The sequence below is a fragment of the Schistocerca americana genome, chromosome 11 (genome assembly GCF_021461395.2).
Source record: "Schistocerca americana isolate TAMUIC-IGC-003095 chromosome 11, iqSchAmer2.1, whole genome shotgun sequence".
NCBI lineage: Eukaryota > Metazoa > Arthropoda > Insecta > Orthoptera > Acrididae > Schistocerca > Schistocerca americana.
The window spans coordinates 154400345-154427200 of record NC_060129.1 but is presented as its reverse complement, the minus strand read 5'-3'; the positions used below and the strand labels follow the sequence as shown (position 1 = coordinate 154427200).

The following is a 26856-nucleotide window of genomic DNA, read 5'->3' as shown; positions in this document are numbered from 1 at the left end:
ACATTGTTATCTAACAATCTATCCAGAGTACGATATATTGTCTTAGAAATATTGGACCATGGTTGGCTGTCTATTCAGAAAATACTGTCTGAAAAACTAGTTTCGTCGATTATTTGACTATTTCTGTACCAGTTGTTGGTTGATGACGACCAGATGCCATTAGATATGTGGAATTGCAGTGGAAGGCCCCATCACATCGAAAACGCCTCTGAGGGGTGGAAGAAAGTGATACATTAATATCAAAAGCTCAGCCAAATTAATATCAAAAGCTCAGCCAAATTAATATCAAAAGCTCAGCCAAATGTTTACTCATTAACAAAAAACCTTCGAGAGGGTGTAGAGTGCTTTCACTGATTAATTTCTAATTCGGATGGAAAAAGAATAAAGTAGTCTCCAATTCATACTGATGAGGCGACTGTAAAGATTCCAAATTGATGGCACCGGGAAATCGTTTCTGACTTGTGTGACCCACACACAGAAATTACACTGTAGAAGGAAACATCACCACCATTGGAAATTATATAAATATTGAAAAGTAGTTTAATGCACGTCGTACTCATTGGAAAGCTTGTAAACAACTTTAATGATGGATGAAATGAGGCCACTTCCTCATGGTTTTCCTGGGAAACGACACACCGACAGCTAAATACCTGTTGCAATTTGTGGAACATTCGGTAATGAAGACCGGTAGGGCTACCTTAAAAGGTCATGCCTCTCCTAGGGCACCAGCACGGCACTGCTATTGAGAGAGACTCTATGAAGAAAAACCTGTGTGGGTGGACAGCAAACAGAGAACCCGTGCAGAAGACACAAATGACAAGCAGCCACGTCCACGCATTCGCCCTTTAGTCTGCAGACCTGCTGCAGACCACTGCACGGTGTGTGGTCGAACCACTGTCCTCCCGAATGTGAGTCCAGTGTGTCTCACCGCCGCGCCCTGCATATCCAGTCCACTACTTGCATTTCACACACGTTTCTCTGCCGGTTACACGGCGCAGACACGCACGAAGATTCTCTCTCCAAAATATGCTGAAGGTGATCGGGACCATGGCTCTCTGTCTACTAATAATTCAGACACGATCCCACTCAGTATCTTGGCAAATTTGTGATTACTTAGAAAACCGTTTGAGTGAAAGAATCTGCGAAAGCTCAGTGTAAACTACAGTCGCGTTGCGAGTGTCACAATAAAGTAGAATACTACACAACTGATCTTGGGATACATTAAAGATTTATAAGACAATGACGTCTGTTTCTTAGACGAGGAACATGTCCATGCTCGAAGACTGTATGGAAATGTAAACGGCTTTACAGCTTTTACCACTCGATTTATTGACATGCAGCACCACTTGGATGTAGGAAAATACGGTAACAATACCTGTAAACAACAGTAAAAAGTCGTTCATTATGCGATTACAACGCCAGCGTCCAAAGTTTTGAGCCTATAACATTGAGTGCATAAAAAACGACAAAGCAATATAAAACGGAAGCAAATGTACAATTAACTGACGAGGGATGGGAAAGGAAGACTTGGGTTGGTCGGGTGGCTTCCAGAAGCCTGCAGTGTACGTGTTGGCCTGTGACCCTGCGCTGACCTCCGGCGCTACGCTCTGTTCAGCACTGCCTCGGCGTCTCCATCCACGTCGAGCTGGCGCGACAGAAGCCTTGGGACGAATTCTTAGTCACTCTGTCAGCACCGCAACGATCCGGCAGACGTCTTGCGCTGGTGGAATGGAGATGCTGATTCGGCACGTTTCGAAAAACGTGGACGCCGTTCTCGCGAAACCCACTTGTCTGAATTTAGGAAGCCAGTTTACACTGTAGGGTGTGGAACTACTTCACTGACTCCGTCGTTTGCCCCTCATACGACCAGGAGAGTCAAGAGTGATGTCGGAGCTGTGATAGAGCTTACTTTGGTTTAGCCATGACTTATCTGTCGTCTAATAAGTATCCGAACGTTCTGTGGGGCAAAGATGCTATACAAACACGTCCACATCAAAAGGAGATGCAAATATATATTCGTGCGAAAGTTCCACAACACATGCTCTGGAAATGGAGGCAACGAGTTTCATTCCTAAACTGCTCAACCTAGAAATACCTGGGTACACCATAGCTTGCAACATTCGGATAAAATGGCGACATAATTTAAGATTGTATTATGCAGCATTCTTTACCACGGAGGTGGGCGCTTCATCTTTTTCTGAAGAAAGAAGACGCAGATATCGATCTGTTCAAAGGAGAGTTAAAGATACCAATGAATTTAGACTCTTACAGTGGTTCAAAACGGTTCAAATGGCTCTGAGCACTATGGGACTTAACATCGGAGGTCATCAGTCCAATAGAACCTAGAACTACTTAAACCTAACTAACCTAAGGACATCACACACATCCATACCCGAGGCCGGATTCGAACCTGCGACCGTAGCAGGCTCACGGTTCCGGATTGAAACTCCTAGAACCGCTCCGTCAAGGCGGTCGGTCAAGTTTAATTGTGCCTACCCTGAGACATTCACCGAGGAAACTGATTTCTGCATTACATGTACATTGCTTCTGATGCGTCACTGATATGTGGAACCTGAGATAAGGAGGAAGAAAATTTTTCTCAGAGGTGCCACGAGCTTGGATTTAAATAAAAGTCCTGTAACTTTAGTGCTGAAAGAACTTGGTTGCTTTGCCATTTTTTTGCTATGACATATATAAACCATCTTTTGACTGAGAACGATAACACTTTTAGAAAGTGAAAGCAGTCTATCATTGTACGACACTGGTAGTTACAAACCTTAGGTGATCACGAAGCAGTACGGTCCCTTGTCATTTGAAGGAAACTGGTGACGTTGCAATTGATTTAGGGTGTACAACACTTTAACAGCTGTTGTTTCATAAAGGTCTGCATGCGCCTCGTACAAGTGTTGAGGGTGCAGTGTGAGGGCTGCTCAGTGGCACTGTGTTTCAGGACCACCCACCATGTCGGCAGTTACGGAGGTTCAGAACACCACAACCGAGGCCCTGGCCGCCCTGCTAGACGGGGGTGAAGGCTCCCTAGTGACGCTGGTGGCGGGCGAGACGAGGGTGGCGGCTCACAGGGCCGTGTTGGCAGCCGCGAGCCCCGTGTTCGCAGCGATGTTCGCGCACGACATGCTAGAGGCCAGCTGCGGCCAGGTGAGCATCGACGACGTGGAGGGCCCGGTGCTGAGGCTCCTGGTGGCCTACGCGTATACCCTGCAGGCCCCCCAGCTGCCCGACACGGCCCACCATTTGCTGGCAGCGGCAGAGAAATACGGCTTGTCGGCCCTGAAGGCTGACTGCGAGCGGCAGCTGATCTCGCAGTTGGCCGTCGAGACCGCAGCGGCGACGGCCGTCACGGCAGTGAGGCACTTGTGCCCGGACGCCACCAGGGCTGCCGTCGCCTTCATAAAGGACCACCTGCAGGTGATGGCCACGCGGGGCTGGGCGGACGCTGTGCTCGAGTACCCACAAGAAGTCATTGAAGTCTGCAGTATGCTCGGAGGGCCACCAGCAGAAGCTAGGTAAGCACGATTCCCTTTTTGGCAGTGCTAGTGTGAATTTGACATCGTCCTTTCTTTGTTCGTCATGGGTTTCTTTGCTGCCTAAGTTGCATAGCACCTTAACGTCATCTACTTACTGATCGTCAGTCACGATGCTAAGTCTCTCGCTGTTTTCACTTCTACTGCTTCTATCAATTTCGCCTTTCTGATTTACTCTAATTCCATATTCTGTATTCATTACACTGTTCATTCCATTCAGCAAACCCTGTAATTCTTCTTCACTGTCACTGAGGGAATCAGTCATCAGCAAATCGTGTATCATTTCACCCTGAATTTTAATTCCACTTCAGTCTTTCCATTATTTCCGTCATCGCTTCTTCGGTATATAGGTTGAACAGTAGAGGCGAAAGATTACATCCCTATCTGACACCCTTTTTAACCCGAATACTTCGCTCTTAGTCTTCCACTCGTATTTTACCTTCTTGCCTCTTGTACATATTGCAAATTACTCGACTTCTCCTGTGGCTTACCCGTATTTTTCTCAGAATTTCAAACATCTTGCAACATTTGATATTGCCGAACGCTTTCGCCAGGACCACAAATCCTATGAACGTTACGGAACGTCAATTTTCTTTTTCGTTCTCCTGTGTATTATCCTTCTTAGCAACTGGGATGCTTGAGCTGTTAAGCTGATTGTGCGATAATTCTCACACTTCTCTGCTCTTGCAGTCTTCCAAATCGTGCAGATTATATTTCTCTCAAAGTCAGATTGTATATTGCCAGACTCATACATTCTACACACCAGTGAGAATAGACCTTTTGCCACCTCCTCCAATGATTTTAGAACTTGTGATTGAATGTTGTCTATACCTTATGCCTTCTTTGATCTTAAATTTTCCAAAGCGCTTTTAAAATCTGATAATAGTCACCAATATTTTCCATACCGACTCCTGCTTGTTCTTCTGTCACGCCATCGGATAAGTTGTTCCAATCAGAGAGGCCTTCAGTGTACTCTTTCCAACTATCCGATCTCGCCTCTGTATTTAACACTGGAATTCCCATTGTGCTCTTAATGTTACCACGCTTGCTTTTAATTCCGTGGAAGATTGCTTTGACTTTTCTATATGCTGCGTCAGTCGTTCCAAGAATCATTCCTTCTTTGATTTCTTCACATTTTTCGTACAGCCATTTCACATTAGCTTCTCTGCACTTCCTATTCATTACATCCTTAAGTGACATATTTCTCAATTACTGAATTTTCCTGAATATTTTTGAACTTCTGTCCTTGATTGATCAACTGAAGGATTTCTTATGTTTTCCATGGTTTCTTCGCAGTTAGCTTCTTTGTACCTACGTTTTTCTTTCCAACTATTGAGCTGTTAATTATCGCAGTATCTGTAGCCTCAGAGAACATAAATCTCATCTCTTCTTTCCTTAGTACTACTGTATTCCACTTCTTTGTACATCGATTGCTCCTGACGAGTCTCGTAAAATTCAGCCTACTCTTCATCACTGCTAAATTGTTATGAGTCTATATCTACTCCTGGGTATGCTTTACAGTCCAGTATCTGATTTCAAAATCTCACTAAACCTCCCATGTTTCGGTCCTTTCCCAAGTATACCCCCTTGTCTCAAGATTCTTGAATAGACTATACCAGCTATTACTAGGATAAATTTACTATAGAACTTAACTAGCCTTACTTCTCTCCTATTCCTATTATCAAGTACATATCTCGTGTAACCCTTTCTTCTACTCCTTCCCCTATGGTTGCGTTTCAATCCCTCCATGACTTACATATGTACCGAATTACCTGTTCAATATCCTCATACTTTCTCTCTTTTCACCTTCAACTTGCGACGTCATCATGTATACCTGAACTATGGATGTTGTTGGTTTGCTTTAGATTCTCACGAGAACGTCTATAATCCGTTCACAGTATCTCACTTTCTGCCCTGCCTTTCTATTGATACTGAATCCTACTCCTGTTATCTGCTGCTGTTGCTACTACCCTATTCTCATGTGACCAGAAATCCTTTCCTTTCCTTTACTTTTCTTTTCTTTCCGCTACAGCTAGATACGTCCTCAGCATTTCCCTTTTCTTATTTTCTAGCTTCCCAATCACATACAAATTCCTTACTTTCCACATGACGACTCGTAGAACGTTATCATTTTGTTGATTACTCAACTTTTTTTCTCATGGTCACCTCCCCCTTGGGCCTACTCGCCTGGAGGTTTGAATGGGGAACTAGTCTTGCCAGTGGAGAGTCTGTACAGCACACTTATTGAATCACATGCCACATGTCATGTTGATGCACGTTATGTATCTTTATGCAGTGGTTTACATTGCCTTCTGTATCCTCACGTTGTTGATCACTGCCAATTCTTCCTCATTTAGGACCAGTTTCCAACCTCAAGGGAAAGAGTGCCCTGAACCTCTGTCGCCCTCTTTGGAAAGGCTGTTGGCTGAAAGAGGGTGACACCTTACGCTGGAAGTCTTCAGACACCAATGCTGATGATTCTTATTCAAAATTTAAGCGACTGTGAAGTTCAAACCCGGGACTGAGGACTTTCCTGATTACTAAAAAAGATGCTACCCCTGGGTGACTGGCCCCAAAGAGCAGGGTATGACTCCCTGAGATATCCAGTAAAGCAGGAGCTATGAACACTGGGGCTAGTCGTGCACACTGGGGGCAAACAAGAAGAGAATACTCCAGCCAGCACAATAACATTGTCACACTCAATGCTGTGCCTTACAATCACATTCCCTTCTGTTCAGCTATCGTCCTGAATATTTTCCGTGCATTCCCTTTCACAAAACAGACGGGCAATCTCTGCCCCCTCCCCCCGTCAGGTTTCCTGCTACTGGGATACAGCAGATTATATTTGCTGTCCACCTACAGGTGTACGACATATCTCCCACAACGTCAGTATTGATGTGACGTTTTCATCCAGCTATCATTTGTTGCCTCTGTCTCTCGGATACATATGCTCCATACGAGTCTATTTTGTTTCCTTTTCAATTAAAAAAGATCCATATTCAATAGACTACATGTTACTTCACAAGTTGTAAACGTTGTCCAGCAGATAAAATTGCATACACTGCGTAATCCATTTTTTTCTTTTAATGGTGGCCTCTACTGCAAACTGATCAACACGAAAATTGTTGTTTAAGAAACACATCACCACTGCTGTCTTTTCAATGAATCGAATTGTGGAGACATTACATGCATGTATACAGTTCTATTTGCTTTACTCATATGCAGATTTTGAATATACTCTTGATAACTTTTATAGCATAGCTCTTGTAATTCTTGTCCATCTTCGTCATTCCCTCGGGCTTCACATCAAACAGCGCCTGCATATCCATGACCGTATAGTTTCAACAGTAAGTTGATACCCCAACTTATCAGTTTGTTTCTCTCTCTCTCTCTCTCTCTCTCTCTCTCTCTCTCTCTCTCTCTCTCTCTTCCTCCAGTGATATAATTCAGCAACCATATATCAGTTTTCAAATTACCTCACAACCAAAAGTAGCAGCCAGTTGACTTTAACTGCTTCTAAATTCTGTCTGAAAGTTGTTTTGTCAGGGCAGCAAAATTGTTGGCCCTTATGTTTGGAATTTGGTTTGTGCTTCATTTTTAACAATTTGTTGTTTTGCATCTTAGGCTACGCCAATGGGGAATATGGCAGAAGTAGTGCAGAAAAAGACCAGTTCATTGGTGGCACAGTCATGTTAAGTGACGGGCTGCTGTTGTTGGCACTGTGTGTTCTGTTGCCCCGGTGGACAGGCCCTCAGCTGTACCACCTGCAGTGAGCCCCTGTGTGAACATGCCCACCCACACAGTGTTTCTCTGTGCAGCTCGCCGACCGCCACAGGGGGCGGGTCCACCGCCAACTCTGACAGTCAACCCCACAACGGCCACAGCCGGACTCCTGCTGCAGCTGCGCCTCCCACGTCTGCCCGACACACCCCTCCACCTGATGACGCAGCCGTCTCTCACTTCCGGTGAGTTGTGTTGCCACACGTGCCCAAGTCTTACCCTCACAGTACTGCTTATTTTGGCATTAACCAGCCAATATAGTAAATAAAATAAAATACAGATTCCTTCAGTTTCTGGATAGAGGTTACAGTTGCCATTAAACGTTACTCCTTTCTCACTTTTTTGGGTATGATATTTTGAAGATTGAGCACATATGCAGAAGATTTCTCGTTCTCTGTATTTGCGGTGAGAATTACGTTCAGTTCAGAGTCACTCAACTGTAGTTACGTAGGAAGTGTCCCATACAAATCATACCCATTCCCAAAATTCTTTATATATTGTGTTGAATCTAGATTTTGTTTTTAGTGATGATTGTGTGTCTTACGAATTGATTCTGAATTTCACTCAACAAAACTTACGTAAATGGTTGTAGATATAAGTTACTGAAGACACTGAGGAAGAAATGGCGAAAATAAGGTAAACAGAAATACAAGTAATAATGACAGAAAGTTAATATTTAGTACTGGAATGAGGATACTGCTTGTTTTGGGTATGTCTTAAAATGTAATTCGAATATTCCTTAAATGGTTCCCAGGTCAGTTACATCTGTAGTGACTATTGGAAATCGTGCCGCACTGGAACAGGAACCCAGATTTGCTGCTTATTGCAGGCAGTCTCCTTGAGCAGTCGGTTGCCTGAGCACACCACCACTTCTGACTCAGCTTCTCATCGACACTTGCACTAGAGTTTATCCCGGGGGACTTGTGGGAAGAGTAGCAAAAGGGAAATCGAATCGGTGGATGTTGCCCTACTGCAGAGGATGTACATGAGAACCTCTGGCGGTAGTGTTTGCAAACCATGGGTAAAAAACATCATCCACAATGGTAATTCCATCTACGCCAGCAAACGCACTCAGCTGGTCTAATGGTTGAGGTATCTGCTCTCGAGAAGTGAGAAATGCAGTGGGTGTGGCTGAGTGGAGATGCGTACAGCAGTGTATGGCTCGTCACTCGTAAAGAAACTCCTGTATTCGATTGATGATGGTCACCAGGTGTGATGAGTAGTGGATTTGATTCACAGAGGAGAAGTTTTGCCTAATTCCATGGTAGTTAACTTTTATTTTTAGAAAAGAGCAAGCGACGTGGGCAAAGATAGTTAGTCCTACTGAAAAAAAAAATATATATATGATGATGGTGCCACTACAGCAGAGTTACTAAATACAGTTTTCCTTAATTCCTTCACGCAAAAAGGCAAAGTAACTATTCAAGAATTCGAAACCAGAACAGCTGTTAGCATGAGTGACATAAAAGCACATATTTTAGGTGTTGTGAAGCAAGTCAAATCAGTTAAGAAAGGCAAGTCTTCTGGTCCAGATGGAATACGAATCAGGTTCCTTTCAGAGTATGCAGACACAGTAGTGCCTTTCTTAGCAATCGTATACAACCGTTCACTTGGTGAAAGGTCTGTTCCTAAAGACTGGAAAGTAGCACACGTCACACCAATACTCAAGAAAGGAAATAGGAGTAACCTATTGAATTACAGACGCATATTAGTGACCTCAATTTGCAGTAGAATTTTGGAGAATATACTGTACTCGAACATTATGACTCACTTTGAAGAAAATGACTTATTGATACATAACCAACACGGATTAGGAAAATACCGTTCTTGTGCAACACAGCTGGCTATTTATGCCCATGAAGTAATGAGTGCTGTCGACAAGGGATCTAAGATCGATTCCATATTCCTTGATTTCCAGAAGGGTTTTAATACCATTCCTCACAAGAGACTATTACATGGTGTATACGGCCCGGAAGATTTGGGAAAGACTCTGGAATTTTTTCATCCGCAAGAAAACCGGGACAAGCAGGGGAATTTTCTAGAATCCCGGGAGTTTTTCATAGATTTAGTTTTCAGTTAATTTTTTGTCATTTTGACTGGTAATAACCGATACTCTAACAAAGGACATTACTGTATCCTGCTACTGCAGAATAATACTGCAGCAACAAAATATGAATGAGGGAATGAAATTTAAATTGCAAAGGAAATTGTTCATATATAAACAAAAAAACACACAGTGCTCATACAAGTGTCTGCCAACAGCAAAATGTGAGAGAGGCTGTAGGAAGACAATGCAGTGCTTAGTAACAACAAATTACCTCCGATGAGCATTAAGTCACAACTGTTTACATCAGATTCATTTAAGCAGTTACGAGCGGAATCACGCGCATGCGCGGTTGAGTCGTGTCCGAGTAGTACCTTCTCTCGCTTCTGGAAACAGGAATGTCGCTGTTGGTTGTGTACGCAGCAAACCGGAGTATCTGAACCAGGCGGCAATTTCGGTGGCGAGGGGGGGGGGGGGGGGGTGGCAAATTCGTATTGTTGGGGAAAAATAACCTTATTTCACAAAGCACCTAGCATCTAGAGCACATTGGTCTATCGATTATTCAAAAGAGTTTGAAGCTCATCCCTGTTGCTTTTTGAACATTTTTGATCACATTCTAAGTTGATTTCTGAATGAATCATAAGTTGACTTTTGAATGCGTGCATAGTGTACGTGATGTACCTGCCAGGGGAATCCTCGTCGCATCTGGAAATAAACTTTCCTGCAGACAAAAGGGGGCGGGGCTACACGAGCTGAGCGGAATAAAGCCGCACGGGTGAATGTAGTATGTGTATGTGACTGGTATGCAGATGATGAGCGAATAGCTACGTCCATAGATTCAGACTACCAGAGTGGAAATGAACAACCGACAGGAATAACAGATACGAAATATTAACGTATTATCTTGTCGCTGTATCAAAGCAAATGAAAGTTCGACAAAGTTTTTGACCAGGTCGCTACACTAGAGAGGGCAAGTTGTACATTTCCTGGTTAGCAGCCGCTTAAGTTCCATTCTGGGAGTAGCGCGGAAAACGCATTGTACGAACACGTAATAACGCCTAACCGGAGAATAATTGCTGGATAATTATGAAACCGGTGATTCTGGCAGAGTTAGTAGAGTTAACTGGAGAATGAGCTTTGACAATGATAGGAATACTTACAAAATTAGGGATGAGAAGATTTTGTTAGAACGAGGAAGGAGAAGAAACGGGGTGGTTCCAAATTTATACAAAAATTTCGTACTACTGCTTTTCTACTTATCGAGCTCATGCTTAAGAAACTGGAGCTTATGAATGAAACACGAAACTATTTCCTAACATAAAGCCTTTTGCTTCTAGTAGGCCAAACAGGCATTTCATATTATTACTTGGCAGAGTTACATTCTGCCGTATTATAAAAACGACCATTATTACCAAAACAACCTCGCTTGTTTGGTGTGTGTTACAGTTGCTGCAATATTAGAAAGGCCTATTTTCTTTCGTGTGACAATAGACGTAATGAGATCGAGAAACCACACCAGTCTTTGGTACTATTTGTATTAAAAGCTTTTTGAGTATTAGACAACGACATTTCGATTTTTCATGTAGCAAAACATTTGACGAATTTTGATGAGGTAACAGATTCTTTCGCAGAAAGGAAAGCATGGCATATGAAGCTATAGCAAGATTAGTGAGAAAAAACGCAAGGATTGAAGAAATATGTACTGTCTTGCTTGTCTCTTGTCTTACCTGGTTTTGTGTGTCCTGTATTTCATTTTGTCACACAGAACAGAAAGTTATTAGCTATTAGGCAATAAAGAATCCAAATTTTCTGAAGAGTTCTTCTTCCGGTTACAAATAATTCCATCCAGTATTAATTGCGAGGTTATTTTGCTTAAAAAACAAAGGACATTTTAATTTCTGCTGCACTTCGGCACATTTAAGACCAAATAACACGTCTTAAATTTCCTCAAAGTTGACTTGTAGGGGGGGGGGGGGGGGTGATCTGTGTTCACATTTAGTGACTTTGCTGTTTCCTCTTTGTTCACTGCTGTCATGTCAAATGAAAGAGAGTGGTTTCTGTGGCTGGGAGATATCAAGTGAATTAAAATACATTCACACAATTATGGAAGATTAAAATATGTCATTAGTTCCAGATTTTAATACAATTTCCACCTTTCTGACAGTCAAACATTAATTATCTTGCAGAACAATGAAGTTACTTTTGTCGTTTTGCTGAAGTAATTCGGCTTTTATTTATCTTTTCCGCTGAGGCAGCCAGTTTGTTTGAAACAAAGTGTTAAATTCCACACTATTGGCTAGTTTCAACAGTTCGCTGCATTTCAAGGGCACGTTTTCATCTTCTACAGGGTGTATACGACCCGGGACCACCAGGAGATCCGGGAAAATCCCGGGAATTTTTTCATCCGGGAGAAAACCAGGAAAAACCCGGGAATTTTTTAGAATTCCGGGAATTTTTCATTGTTTTAGTTTTCAGTTAAATTTTTGTAATTTTGACTGGTAAGAACCGTTACTCTAACAAATGATATTACTGTATCCCGCAACTGCAGAATAATACTGCAACAATGAAACTTAACTAGAGAAAAAACCAAAATAACTTAAAATGCAAAGGAAATGCACCATATACGATGTCGACACACAGTCCTCATGCAAGCGTCTGCCAACAGCAAAATGTGTCAAAGGCTTTAGGAAGACTGTGCAATACTTCATAACAACAAATTGCCTCCGATGACCGTGAAGTCACAACTGTTTACATTACATTCGTGTCAGCAGTTGCGAGCGAGCTCATGCGTATGCGCAGTTGAGTCGCGTTTGAGAAGCAGATTCTCCCGCTTCGCTGTGCAAGCAGTCGCAGCAAGCAGCAAGATGGTACCGGGAAAAGGGGGCGCCAAATTCATATTCTCAAGGAAAAAAACTTGTTTCACAAAGCGCCTAGCATCCAAGGCACGTTGATCTATCGATCATTTGATTTTGAAACGCATCCTTGTTGGTTTCTGAACACATTTAAAGTTCATTTATGAATGAATCGTAAGTTGATTTTTGAATGCGTGTGTAGTGTATGTGATATGTCAGGAGAATCCTCATCGCATCTAGAAAATAAACTTTCTGCAGACAAAAGGGGATGGGGCCGTACGAGCTGAGCGGAGTAAAGCCGAACGGATGAATGCCAGTCGCTGTCTGATGATGTGGTTGATTGGGTTTTCGAATGATCGGCTTTGTTATAATTCGTAGCGAAATCCATAGATTCAGTCTACCAGAATGGAAATAAACGACTGCAGGAATAACAAGTGGGTAAGATTACGTATTATCTTCTCGTTGTATCCAAGAAAATGAAATTTTGACAGAAACTTTCTGGCCAGATCGCTACACTAGTAAGGACCAGTTGCACAGTCCCCAGCTAGCAGCCGCTTAAGTTCTGATTCGGAAGTAACGCAGAAAACGTTTTGTACGAGTTTGTAACAACACCTAATGGCAGAACAATCGCGGGGTAACTAAACCGGTGATTCTGGCAGGGCTGCTGAAGTTGATCGGCGAACAAATTTTGACAGTGGCAGGAATGTCCACAGAATTGGTGATGACTAGATTGTTAGAACGAGGAAGCAGAATAAACGGGGACATCACACAAATTATGGAAGGATGAGACTATTCCTAATTTATATAAGAATTTTGTAATACTACTTTCCGATCTCATGCTTGAGAAACTGGTGCGTATGAATGAAATGTGAAACTATTTCCTAACATAAAGCTTTTTGCTTGTTGTAGGGCTAATAGGCATTTGATATTGGTACTTGGTGAATTATATTCTATCGTGTTTTAAAAATGACCATTTGTGCCAAAACAGTCTCGCTAATTTGGTGTGTGTGTTACAAAATTTGCTACAATATTAGAAAGGCCTGTTTTGTTTTATTTAGCATACAGTGACAAAATGGACGTAATCAGATCCAGAAACCACACCAGTCTTGGGTGTTATTTGTATTAACAGCTTTTTCAGTATTAGATAACGAAATTTCGATTTTTCATGCAGCAAAAAGTTTGACGAACTTTGGTGAGGTAATAGATTCTTGTGCAGAAAGCAAAGCACGCCATTTAAAGCTGTAGCAAGATTAGAGAGAAAAAATGCTAGGAGGTAAGTATTGAAATGTGTACTTTCTTGCTTGTCTCTTGTCTATATTGGTTTTATGCATCCTGTATTTTACTTTTGTCACACAAAACAGGAAGTTATTAGCTATTAGGCAATCAAGAGTCCAAATTTTCTGAAGAGTTCTTGTTCTCCCGATTACAAATAATCCCATCCGCTATTAATGGCGAGTTTTTTTAAAAATTAAAGAGGGGCAGGCTTTCAAACTGGATGACTGGGAGCAGGAGAGGCAGCACAGGACATTTCTATTCCCACTGTCCTGAATATAGTTTGATGTCATCGCTTACAAAATATACACGTTTCAATTCCACAGAGTGAAATACAGTGACGTGCGATAGGAGAACGCTGTACGAAGAGGCGTGGCACTACACTTTGGCACACTTAAGGCCAAATAACATGTCTTATATTTTCTCGAGCACGTATGTTTTTGTTTCAAATTTTTCAGAATGATGTGTTTTACAAGATGCCCTAGGGTACTTTTGAAAATTCGATTTTTTTAGTGTTGACCGGTTCGCAAATATCGTAGATGCGAGGCTGATGCGCAGAGAAGTCTGAACTACAGTGGGCAGTCTCCACGTGACCCGTGTTGACGTTCAGTGGTTTTCCTGTTTCTCCTTCGTTTACTCTCGCGTCAAATGAGAGCAAAACGGATATCTTTGGCCGGGAGGTATCAAGTGAATTAAAATGCATTCACATAATTACCGAAGGCTGATATACATTATTAGTTTCAGATTTTATTTTGTTTCCACATTTCTGACATCAAGCACCAATCGCCTTGCAGAACAATGAAGTTATTTTTGTCTCTTTGCTAAAGAAATTTGGCTTTCATTAACCTTTTCCGCAGAGGCATCCAATGTATTTGAAACTAAACTTTTAATTCCATAGTACTGGCTAGTTTCAACTGTTCGCTGCATTTCAAGTGCAAGTTTTCATCTTCTAGCACGTATGGCATTATGCCATAATAAAGAACCAAACATGAGATAATGCAGCACTGGTACTCCAAGATAATTTACATCTGAATCTGGACATACGAATGTGCGCTTTACGTTGCAGTTTAAATGTGCACATTTTAGTATGGTTCACGAAATTCTGATTTCTTGGAGTACCCTGTGACGTCTTACTGCTTTTACAACGTAATGTAAGATCTTTCAATGTTTTACACGTACGTACATACGGGCTTCCTACGTCATGTTAGCTGCGCAAGTGCGGGGCGCCTCTTACCTGGCGCTCTCCGGCAGCTGCTGGAACGAACCTGTTTCCAGCAGGTCGAGGAAAAATATTGCGAATGCTGGTTGAAAAGCGTTACTTTCAAAGTAAATATCCTTTAACATAAGTTGGACTATGCGCGAGGATGTACGATGAAATTCTTAAATCACAGAGTGTTTGACTCCATTTAAAAATCAACTCTTTGATGACAAGCCATGTAGAAGAATTTCGAACCCTGGAGATCAGACATTTATGTCATTATTGAAAATTTTCCTGCCACATTTGTGTGATGTATCTTAAAGTGTAACACGCACAAAAAATCAACATCATATTGAAAGATTAGCTTCTCTTGCAGCTTATTAACCTTTGTGACCAATATTATATGCGGAAGCTTTGCTTCTCTTGTAGCAACACTATGTATATTAATGTAAGCCGTTAACTCGTGTGTAACCGCTGCTTAGCAGGGATGTTGCTATTGGCTGACTACGTCACGCGCCCTATGCTCTGAATACTCGCTGTCATGAGCTGGCGAGATCACGTGACATGAGCTGTGACTGGCTTACAAAAGCGCATCGCAATCTCGATTTCAGTGATTCGTAAAGTAACATGCTGTGTTTGGTGGAATTCTAATGTGTGCTGTCGTAATATGAAAATACGCAACGTACATGTTGCTGCACGTCAAAGATATTTCCAAAACGTGTCTTTTTCCCTGAGTTTCGTTTTCTAAAGTGCCGGGAAATTCTACGCCCATGTCCAAAACCATAACCATTCAAAGGATTGATAAGTTTTGCACTTCCAAGGGAAAATATACTGTCACTTAAGACGGAAAAAGTGTTTTCACGCGGGAGAAAGTGTATTTTTAAGCGGGAAATCCGGGAAAAATCCGGGAATTTTTTCCTTGTCCACGTATACATCCAGTATTAATCAAATTTGATACGTATGAAGTATCGTCTCTGTTGTGTGACTGGATTCTTGATTTCCTCGCAGAGATGTCACAGTTCATACTGATAGACGGCAAATCATCGAGTAGAATAGAAGTCATATACGACGTTCCGCAAGGTAGTGTCATAGGCCCTCTGCTGTTCCTGATTTACATAAATGATCTAGGTGATAATCTGAGCTGTCCCCTTAGATTGTTTGCAGATGACGCTGTAATTTACCGTCTAGTAAAATCATCAGATGATCAATTCCAATTACAAAATGATCTAGAGAGAATTTCTTTATGATACGGGAAGTGGCAGTTGACACCAAACAAAGAAAAGTGCGAGGTCATCGACAAGCGTAGTAAGAGAAATCCGCTAAATTTTGGGTATACGATAAATCGCACAAATTTAAGGGCTGTCAATTCGACTAAATACCTAGGGATTACAATTACGAGCAACTTAACTTGGAATGACCACATAGATAATGTTGTGGGAAAGGCGAAACAAAGACTGCGCTTTGTTGGCAGAAACTTGGAAGATGCGACAAACCTACCAAAGAGAGCCTACATTACACTTGTACGTCCTCTGCTGGAATATTGCTGCGCGGTGTGGGATCCTTACCAGGTACAATTGGCGGAGGACAGCGAAAAAGTGCAAAGAAGGGCAGTTCATTTCGCGTTATCGCGCAATATGGGTGAGAGTGTCACTGATATGATACGCGAGTTGGTGTGGCAGTCGCTGAAACAAAGGCTGTCTTCTTTGCGGCGAGATCTGTTTACGAAATTTCAGTTGCCAGCTTTCTCTTCCAATGGAAAATATTTTGTTGACATCCACCTATGTAGGACGAAATGATCAACATAATAAAATAAGAGAAATCAGAGCTCCAATGGAAAGATTGAGGTGTTCCTTTTTCCTACGCGCCATTTGAGAGCGGAATGGTAGAGAAATAGTATGAAACAGGTTCATTGAACCCTCTGCCAGGCACTTCAGTGTGAATTGCAGAGTAACCATGTAGATGTAGATGTTGATTCCCTCCTGTATAGAGATTCAAGTACTTTCTGCTTTGATTGACCAAGATAATCAGCTGCAGATTTGATCGACTTTGGAATCCAGTGAAGATTCAAAACCCTCCTGCACCTCAGGCAGGCAACAGAAGCACACCCATTTCTACTCGCAGTCATGGAAGACAGAGAGAATTAGTGTTGAAATTATATCAGGAGCAGGCAACAAATAGAAATTTTTCAATTTTCGTGCAAACAAATCATGCGGGTAATAACGCGTAATTTGGCGCAGGAAGTACATACTTACAGGTAAAAGAATTTTTAAAAACGCTCCATATAAGATGACACACCTACATGTGCTACATGCACACTGAAAACATCATCGATAGTGTCGAATTGTATACTTTGTGTCCAGGATAATAGTATTAATTATGCAGCACATGCTGATATCAAAATCAGTATGCTCCGTAGAGAATATGAAACAAAGCAGAAAAAAATAGAACGCCAGGATGAGACGCAAGACTTGGAAAGGTAGGAAGTGGGGAAATGTTTGGGATGCAAACACAACAGGTTACGTTGCAACGAAAAAAGTGAGAAACTTACTGTTAGAGAAGGAAGCAATGGACTTACAGCACACACAATAACAAAGTAGGACAATGAAAAACAAAGAATAAAGTTTTGGGGGATGAATCGGTAGCTTTCAGAGAAGGTAGAAAAAGATCAAATAGGTAAAAAACAGGGCCAAATAGAAATCCTTGGTTAATGCAAGAGATACTGAATTCAACTGTTAAAAGAAGAAACTATATAAATTCAGCAAATAAAGCAGGCAAAAGGAAATATGAATGTCTAACAAATTATTGACAAGAAGTGTAAAATGGCTAAGGAGGAATGTCTGTAAGGTGTGTGTGTGTGTGTGTGTGTGTGTGTGTGTGTGTGTGTGTGTCAGGGAGAGTCGACCTGGTGCCCTTGTTGTATTTGAAATATGTCGACCGACTTATTGTGTACGAAGCAGTGACTTTTATATCTTTTGTCGGTATGTCAGGAAATTTCCATGTTACTGGTCTGAATCACTTAGCTGTCTGATGAGGAAATTGTATTTCAGTACTTACAGATGTGTATGGTTTCTAGTGTTTTCTTCCTAAGTGACAGAAGGAATTCGTACCTAGAGAAGGTAGTTTTAGGGGTCTGTTTGAATGTAGATGAAGGATTGGGTAGCAACTGCATGCCGAGGTGAAAGGAGGCGGATCTGTGGAGTGAATTGTGAGGAAATGTGCCAAATTAATTTGTTACGGGATGGAGTGCACCTATTTTTAATGGGAGATGGCTGAAGTTTTTGGTTATGGGCTAGTGCTGTGGATCTGTCTGCAATACGCTGGTTAACCCGTATCGCAGAAGCGAGATTTCTAGATTTGTGACTTGTCGCTCGGAAGAAGTGTATTCAGAATTGTTGGCAGTTTCGCGGCTGTGACAGTTTCTTTCATTCGGTGTGTGTGTCTCGATAGTTGAGAGTAAGTGTGTCTATGTTTTGTGCAGGAGCCTTTCTGGGGCAGAGCGAGGCTGGAGGCTGATAGAGGCGGCTGAGGAGGGGGCGGTGGAGGAGGTGCGGGCGTTGCTCGCGGCTGGGGCGGACGTGCGGGAGAGGGACGAGCGCAGGCGGACCGCCCTGCACAGGGCTGCATGGAGAGGCGACGCGGTTGTGGTGCGGCTGCTGCTCTCTGCGGCGTCCGACCCCAACGCCAGGACTCCGGAGGGGTGGACGCCGCTGCACTGCGCGGCATACTATGGCCGCACAGAAGCGGCGGCTGCGTTGCTGCAGGCCGGAGCCGACAGGGGGGTGAGGACTAATGACGGGAAAACCCCCCTGGACATCGCCAGTCGGCAGAGCGGTCAGCAGCTCGTAGAGATGCTAACACAGAGTTAATACGCGCCACTAGAGGAAATGACATCCTGTACTTCATTGTACAGGATATTAAAATAAAAAATTGAAAAAAAAATCACTTTCTCTATTCATTTCTACCTTTTGCAGTCCACACAATTACTCCAGTAACACCACAACTACTGCAACAACAGGAGATATCTGTAAACCAACGTGAGAAACCTTCCTTTTGAGAATTCACTATGTAAAACATTTCGCAAGCAATTTCTGCAAAAGCTCGGCAACAATTGCAAAATACTCCATCATTCATAAACTCCACTTCTCTCTCCCTCTCTGTATTGTGTTTCTCGTCCCATATACAGTATTCAAACAGCTTACAAGAATACAGCCGACATCTCTCACAACCGGCTGTATTTCGAAATGTAAACACCCAATCTCTTCCAAGACACAAATGCGAGAATACCGGTTGTTGTGCGTTAATGTTAGTTCTTTGCACCAGTCTCCTACATTACCTAATTACTGCAAACCATTTGCTAGCAGTGTCTATGTTGCTACATTACATCACTGCGAACTGCACCATACTCAAATTACTGCCATATAAGCTGTTCAGTTAGAATGTATCTTCACTTGCGACCTCACACTGAATTCACTTCTGTGCATGCACTGCACAAGTACTTTTCGTGTTTAACTGCAATGTCACATTTGTAGCAGTGCTCACACCACATCATGTTCACACCATCTGCAGCCTTCTTGCCAGCTCACCTTCAAATCAAGAGAATTGAAGAACCACTTAAAATCATTCCTCTCCCACACACCTCCCTTGCTGCTCTTAGAGAACAACCAACCATCTCTCAGGGAATTATACTCAATCACGTGAGACATGGAGCGATCACTGGAATTATATGGCAGTTTCCCCAAATTACACTTTTGCGTCTCTGTAGGCGTTTTGGAAGCAGACCACATTTGGAACATTCATTCCCCTGTCTGCTGTGATACAATTACTTGGCATCCCTGTGCGTGCATGTGTGACCAAAGTGGCAGACTGCATTCTGAACCAGAGCTTCTGTGACCCTCATGTGGCGGCGTTACACACGGAAGCTCCTTAACATTCTCTATGAGGAAGCAGCGACGCCAGAAGGCAGTATTGACTTGGTGAGTGACCTCCACGGCATTGATGAATACTTGATCCTCAACATAAATAAATGTAATATACTGTGCATACACAGGAAAAGAAATCCACTACCGTACAATTACACTGCTGATCACAAATTGCTGGAAACAGTAAGTCACCTACCGTAAAATATCTAGCAGTAACTATCCAGAGCCACCCTGCGTGCCATGACCAAAAATACCAGTTGGTAAGAAACTGTGGCAGATCTTTCCTCAGCGATTCCATAATCATATGTTTTGGGCTCCTAAATCCAAATTTCGTGCTTCCTGCCCTGTAGTATGTAGGCTTCACAACGAAAGCCTCAAAATTTTCCGACTTTTCTCAGATTTTCATTTATTTCACAAAGACTACGTGTTTCTCAAAGTTGAAAACTCAACACAAAATTAAATTGGACAAACTCTTCTACAACATGCAGCAATCAGCAGTGATTTTCTGACAACGAGTGGTGACCGCGCTAGGGCGTCCTAAAAAAACGGTGACTCCCCAAAATTCGGATCACGCCTAACGCCATTCACCTGTTGCACTCTGCTATTACAGCACTTTGGAACGGTATGGCACGCGTCAGCAGACGGAAAACAGCCCAGAACTCCACCTGTGTTCTTCGCATCGTCAAACACAATAGCACTCACGGCAGACATCCGCTGTCGAAACGGACTTAGTAGATAGTGTCGGAAGTTCCATGCGGCTTTTCGCGGATGATGCTGTAGTATACAGAGAAGTTGCAGCATTAGAAAATTGTAGCGAAATGCAGGAAGATCTGCAGCGGATAGGCACTTGGTGCAGGGAGTGGCAACTGACCCTTAACATAGACAAATGTAATGTATTGCGAATACATAGAAAGAAGGATCCTTTATTGTATGATTATATGATAGCGGAACAAACACTGGTAGCAGTTACTTCTGTGAAATATCTGGGAGTATGCGTGCGGAACGATTTGAAGTGGAATGATCATATAAAATTAATTGTTGGTAAGGCGGGTACCAGGTTGAGATTCATTGGGAGAGTGCTTAGAAAATGTAGTCCATCAACAAAGGAGGTGGCTTTCAAAACAATCATTCGACCTATACTTGAGTATTGCTCATCAGTGTGGGATCCGTACCAGATCGGTCTGACGGAGGAGATAGAGAAGATCCAAAGAAGAGCGGCGCGTTTCGTCACAGGGTTATTTGGTAACCGTGATAGCGTTACGGAGATGTTTAATAAACTCAAGTGGCAGACTCTGCAAGAGAGGCGCTCTGCATCGCGGTGTAGCTTGCTCGCCAGGTTTCGAAAGGGTGCGTTTCTGGATGAGGTATCGAATATATTGCTTCCCCCTACTTATACCTCCCGAGGAGATCACGAATGTAAAATTAGAGAGATTAGAGCACGCACGGAGGCTTTCGGACAGTCGTTTTTCCCGCGAACCATACGCGACTGGAACAGGAAAGGGAGGTAATGACAGTGGCACGTAAAGTGCCCTCCGCCACACACCGTTGGGTGGCTTGCGGAGTATCAATGTAGATGTAGATGTAGATATTTTGAAACGTGTTCGCATTTATTTAAACTAGTGCTTGTAAGTGTGTGGTTGGTATCTGAGAAATGGCTAAAATTTATTTTGATAACGAAATACGTAAATCTCAGTCCAGTGCGACAGAAAAGTCTAAAAATAAAATTTTGTACGGAAGTATGCGAAGCACACGCTACACGATGCGAAATCCAGGCTAGCCGGTACATCAAACGATTCGCCTGCGAGAGAGGAGGTCGTTTTCAATGTAATTTATACATACCATTTATCTGCAAAACAGATAACTCAATTTAAAATATTGGTCCTGAATATTGTAAATCCTTATCTTCAGAGTTGTAAACACCAGATCTGCTGTCGTGTGTATTGTGCAAATGAAGATAAAATGTAACGCATCCCGCATTGTGTCAAAACTGCTTTAAAATTCACAAGATAACGCCTTTCTGAAATAATTTAGGGATTCGGAAAGTCTGAAATGATAATTTCACAGATACGTTGTGGTGTGTGGCGGAGGACAGTTTGAGTACCACAGCTGTTCCGGCCGTTTCCTGTTGCAGTCGCGATGCTAGAAATATCTTTGGACTACTCGTCTATTAAGAGCTCTGAATGGAAAGTAAGAAACCCGGAGAACATCTGGGGTGCATTTCCTCGCCACGTTACAGTTTTAGGTGGAACCTTTAACCTGCCACCTCTGCAGTGGGCGACATCGTGAGAAACTGATCCAAGTGCTTTACTCAAAAAGTACCTCGGGCCATTAATCTGAGAAACGAGTCGTGAAGACAGCATCTTACACTTGCAAGTGACAAATAGACCCGAACTTTTCGAATTTGTTAGGGTAGAACGAGGAATCAGCTATGCCAAGACCGTTACAGTGTTACTGAATACGACCGTAACCATAAATAGAAAATAAGTAGGGAATATTATTGTGCTCAGCAAGAGCGACGAGAAACAGCCTTCAGCTTTTCTTTCCTCTGCAGCACCAACAGCGCGGGTATCAGTGGAAGAAGTTGAAGAGCATTGTGAAATACACTTCAGGCAGGTGTGTACCGACCAAATGCGTTTGAAGCCCAGTTTCACAGCGATGAGTTCATGGCACTTTTTTTCATTTAAGTACGCGTCTGCGCACGCCAGATGACGAGATAACCAAGAAATTTCCGAGATCTGAATTTCATCGATAAAAATGACGCCAAAGAAATAGTTGTTTCCGGAAAGAGCAACATGTCTGTAACATGTTGCATTACTCTCTACGTAACGAAAGCCTGTGTAAACATTCTGTCTTGTCTCTTACGCAAAAACGCTTACAACGCTGTTATTCACGTGCAAACAGCAACAGGTGGCGTCAGACAGCCGGCGCAGTCGCCGAGGGGAAGCTCGCAGGTGGGGGCGCGACGCAGAATGCGGGCAGCGAATCCGGCAGAGGGCCGCGCATGCGCAGAAGCAACGGCGGGGCGGGAACAGGCGGTAGGGGCGGTCCGACCACGGCGGCGGAGAAAAGACCGGCCACACCACAGGGGGGCCGAAACTAAATCAGGATGATTACTTCCCACATAAAATCTGTAATACTGTTTAGCGATTACTGCTCCAGTTGTACTCAACAATTTCAAAGTCGGTGATGATCGCAGACACCGGTGTCCGGCTGCCATTTAATGTCCCAGTATTACAAAGATTTTTCTCTCGCCCTCCCAGCAGTTTCGCAGTTACGTCACAGCACGCTACATCTGTCTAATGGCAATCCGCTATGTACTAACACTAAACATTATTTCGATAACAACCTCTGTTAAAATTAGTGCTCTGGATGATTTAATACGTGTAATGTTTTATTTTTGCAGCAAGTCTCAATGACAGGTATAGGAACATCCGCTGACTTTCAAGCTGTCATTACTAACGATCCAGAAATCAACAGCGCAACGGCAGTTCTTTTAAGTGATGGGTTTACACCTGAAAACGTCCAACTTCATCCCAGCAGACGTGCAATTGCATGTTCTGTCGCTGAGACATTCCGCTTAAATATTTACGCGCCATCCGGGACTGACGTTACACATGCACGATCGGACTATTTTTTTAATCAGGATGTCCCACGTCTTTTGGTAAACGTGTGTATTCGAAGCACATGCTACACGATGCGAATTAGAGGCTACTCAGTACATCGAACAATTCGCCTGCGAGAGAGCAGGCCGATTCAGTGTAATTTGTATATGTCATTTGTCTGCAAAACAAATGACTCTGATTAAAACGTTGGCCCTGAATATTGTTCATCTTCATGTTTAGATTTCATTTACCTGTTTGAAACATCTGAAATGATATACTTTCACAGATACATCGTGACAGTCGCTGTACCTTGCGGTGCACATTAACATTGATTGTAATTAAAAGCCCGCATCTCGTGGTCGTGCGGTAGCGTTCTCGCTTCCCACGCCCGGGTTCCCGGGTTCGATTGCCGGCGGGGTCAGGGATTTTCTCTGCCTCATGATGGCTGGGTGTTGTGTGCTGTCCTTAGGTTAGTTAGGTTTAAGTAGTTCTAAGTTCTAGGGGACTGATGACCATAGATGTTAAGTCCCATAGTGCTCAGAGCCATTTGAACCATTTTTTGTAATTAAATTTGTTGGCCTAGCTGTGCGAACGGAACGCTCCTCTGTTCTGGAACCAGTTACTATTAACAGAGTGACGGAACTGTCAAAAACGTACGGCACAGGTCCAGCGCGACAGCCGCCTGGAGGCAGAAAGGGTGCCAGCATCACAGAACCAGCAGAGGGGTTCGATACGCCCGCGCATGCGCAGAAGTACGCCTTCTGCTTCTCGCTCGGGTGGCCACCGACCAAGTGCAGAGTTTCGTAATGCAGATTTTGCGCCTTTTGTGGTGAGTAACTCTTCACGAACACAGTAACTAAAGGATGTAGAAAAAGAGCCGGGAGGACGCATTGTGACAGGCGTTGCGAATGTGGTCACCTCTCTAAACCTCTGCACTCCCTCCGCATCAAACAAGAGAGCTGCTAGGGAAAGATTTTTCAGCCATCGAGTCCCATATTTTCTGAGACAGGCAAAACGCGACTTCGTCAGCGCAGAACATTTTAATTGTATTTTAAGGGCGATAGACTCAAAAGGCGCGACAGCCTTCTGTGGCGCCCTGCAAAATCTGACTGCAGGTCTGGACACGGAAGCCGCAGCTGAGCGGCGCGCCGCCACACGCACTCACTGCACGGCACGCCTCGCCAGAGTGGGCTTCGAGGCCTGACAGACTCCACACCACAGCGGGCTGTGAGTAACTGTGCAGGATTACGACGCAGCCCCTGTCAGCTTCTCCGACCGTGACACTGTAATTGAGAAAGTAAAAGGTCTACCTCGTCCCAAAATAATTGGCGGAGGATACTGCAAATTAAATTGCAACCTGCTCCACATACCATGGGTGAATATGGACTTCAAAGCTCTCTACAAATCGTGTGTTAACCGGAAAAGTTTCTCCCGTAACGCGAGTGAGTGGCGGCTGAATCTTGCAAAACCCTGTGTTCGGAAATTATTTACAAATGTCGCCTACCGGATTGAACTAAAGCGTGAATTACATTTTGAATTATTTGATACTTGTAAGAATAATTAGTAATTGCCACTGTTGTTGTTTTCAGTCCTGAGACTGGTTTGATGCAGCTCTCCATGCTACTCTATCCTGTGCAAGCTTTTTCATCTCCCAGTACCTACTGCAACCTACATCCTTCTGAATCTGCTTAGTGTATTCATCTCTTGGTCTTCCTCTACGATTTTTACCCTCCACGCTGCCCTCCAATACTAAATTGGTGATCCCTTGATGCCTCAGAACATGTCCCACCAACCGATCCCTTCTTCTGGTCAAGTTGTGCCACAAACTTCTCTTCTCCCCAATCCTATTCAGTACTTCCTCATTAGTTACGTGATCTACCCATCTAATCTTCAGCATTCTTCTGTAGCACCACATTTCGAAAGCTTCTATTCTCTTCTTCTCCAAACTATTTATCGTCCATGTTTCACTTCCATACATGGCTACACTCCATACGAATACTTTCAGAAATGACTTACTGACACTTAAATCAATACTGGATGTTAACAAATTTATCTTCTTCAGAAACGCTTTCCTTGCCATTGCCAGCCTACATTTTATATCCTCTCTACTTCGACCATCATCAGTTATTTTGCTCCCCAAATAGCAAAACTCCTTTACTACTTTAAGTGCCTCATTTCCTAATCTAATTCCCTCAGCATCACCCGACTTAATTAGACTACATTCCATTATCCTTGGTTTGCTTTTGTTGATGTTCATCTTATATCCTCCTTTCAAGACACTGTCCATTCCATTCAACTGCTCTTCCAAGTCCTTTGCTGTCTCTGACAGAATTACAATGTCATCGGCGAACCTCAAAGTTTTTATTTCTTCTCCATGAATTTTAATACCTACTCCGAATTTTTCTTTTGTTTCCTTTACTGCTTGCTCAATATACAGATTGAACAACATCGGGGAGAGGCTACAACCCTGTCTTACTCCCTTCCCAACCACTGCTCCCTTTCATGTCCCTCGACTCTTATAACTGCCATCTGGTTTCTGTACAAATTGTAAATAGCCTTTCGCTCCCTGTATTTTACCCCTGCTACCTTTAGAATTTGAAAGAGAGTATTCCAGTCAACATTGTCAAAAGCTTTCTGTAAGTCTACAAATGCTAGAAACGTAGGTTTGCCTTTCCTTAATCTTTCTTCTAAGATAAGTCGTAAGGTCAGTATTGCCTCACGTGTTCCAGTGTTTCTACGGAATCCAAACTGATCTTCCCCGAGGTTGGCTTCTACTAGTTCTTTCCATTCGTCTGTTCCCCCTGCGGGTCCGAGGGTTAGAATAGGCCCGAGGTATTCCTTCCTGTCGTATGAGGCGACTAAAAGGAGTCCATCCCCCTCACGGGGGTAGTTAGCGCCTGCTTTCCCTTGACTTCTCATTGCCTTCTCATTGCCTTCTTCTCCTTGCCTTCTCATTGCCTTCTTCTCATTGCCTTCTTCTCATTGCCTTCTTCTCATTGCCTTCTTCTCATTGCCTTCTTCTCATTGCCTTCTTCTCATTGCCTTCTTCTCATTGCCTTCTTCTCATTGCCTTCTTCTCATTGCCTTCTTCTCAGTGCCTTCTTCTCAGTGCCTTCTTCTCAGTGCCTTCTTCTCAGTGCCTTCTTCTCAGTGCCTTCTTCTCAGTGCCTTCTTCTCAGTGCCTTCTTCTCAGTGCCTTCTTCTCAGTGCCTTCTTCTCAGTGCCTTCTTCTCAGTGCCTTCTTCTCAGTGCCTTCTTCTCAGTGCCTTCTTCTCAGTGCCTTCTTCTCAGTGCCTTCTTCTCAGTGCCTTCTTCTCAGTGCCTTCTTCTCAGTGCCTTCTTCTCAGTGCCTTCTTCTCAGTGCCTTCTTCTCAGTGCCTTCTTCTCAGTGCCTTCTTCTCAGTGCCTTCTTCTCAGTGCCTTCTTCTCAGTGCCTTCTTCTCAGTGCCTTCTTCTCAGTGCCTTCTTCTCAGTGCCTTCTTCTCAGTGCCTTCTTCTCAGTGCCTTCTTCTCAGTGCCTTCTTCTCAGTGCCTTCTTCTCAGTGCCTTCTTCTCAGTGCCTTCTTCTCAGTGCCTTCTTCTCAGTGCCTTCTTCTCAGTGCCTTCTTCTCAGTGCCTTCTTCTCAGTGCCTTCTTCTCAGTGCCTT

General features: G+C 43.2%; 1 protein-coding gene across 1 annotated transcript in view; it reads left to right on the top strand.

Moving 5' to 3' along the window:
* Nucleotides 1-18649, top strand: part of LOC124553785 (cortactin-binding protein 2-like) — a 312986-nt gene extending 294337 nt beyond the window's left edge. The window contains exons 2-4 of the mRNA XM_047127762.1: nucleotides 2951-3524; nucleotides 7361-7507; nucleotides 18167-18649. Of these exons, the coding sequence (XP_046983718.1) occupies nucleotides 2962-3524; nucleotides 7361-7507; nucleotides 18167-18554 (1098 nt within the window). The 5' untranslated portion in view covers nucleotides 2951-2961 and the 3' untranslated portion in view covers nucleotides 18555-18649. The remainder of the gene's footprint in view (nucleotides 1-2950; nucleotides 3525-7360; nucleotides 7508-18166) is intronic.
* Nucleotides 18650-26856: the final 8207 nt, after the last annotated feature.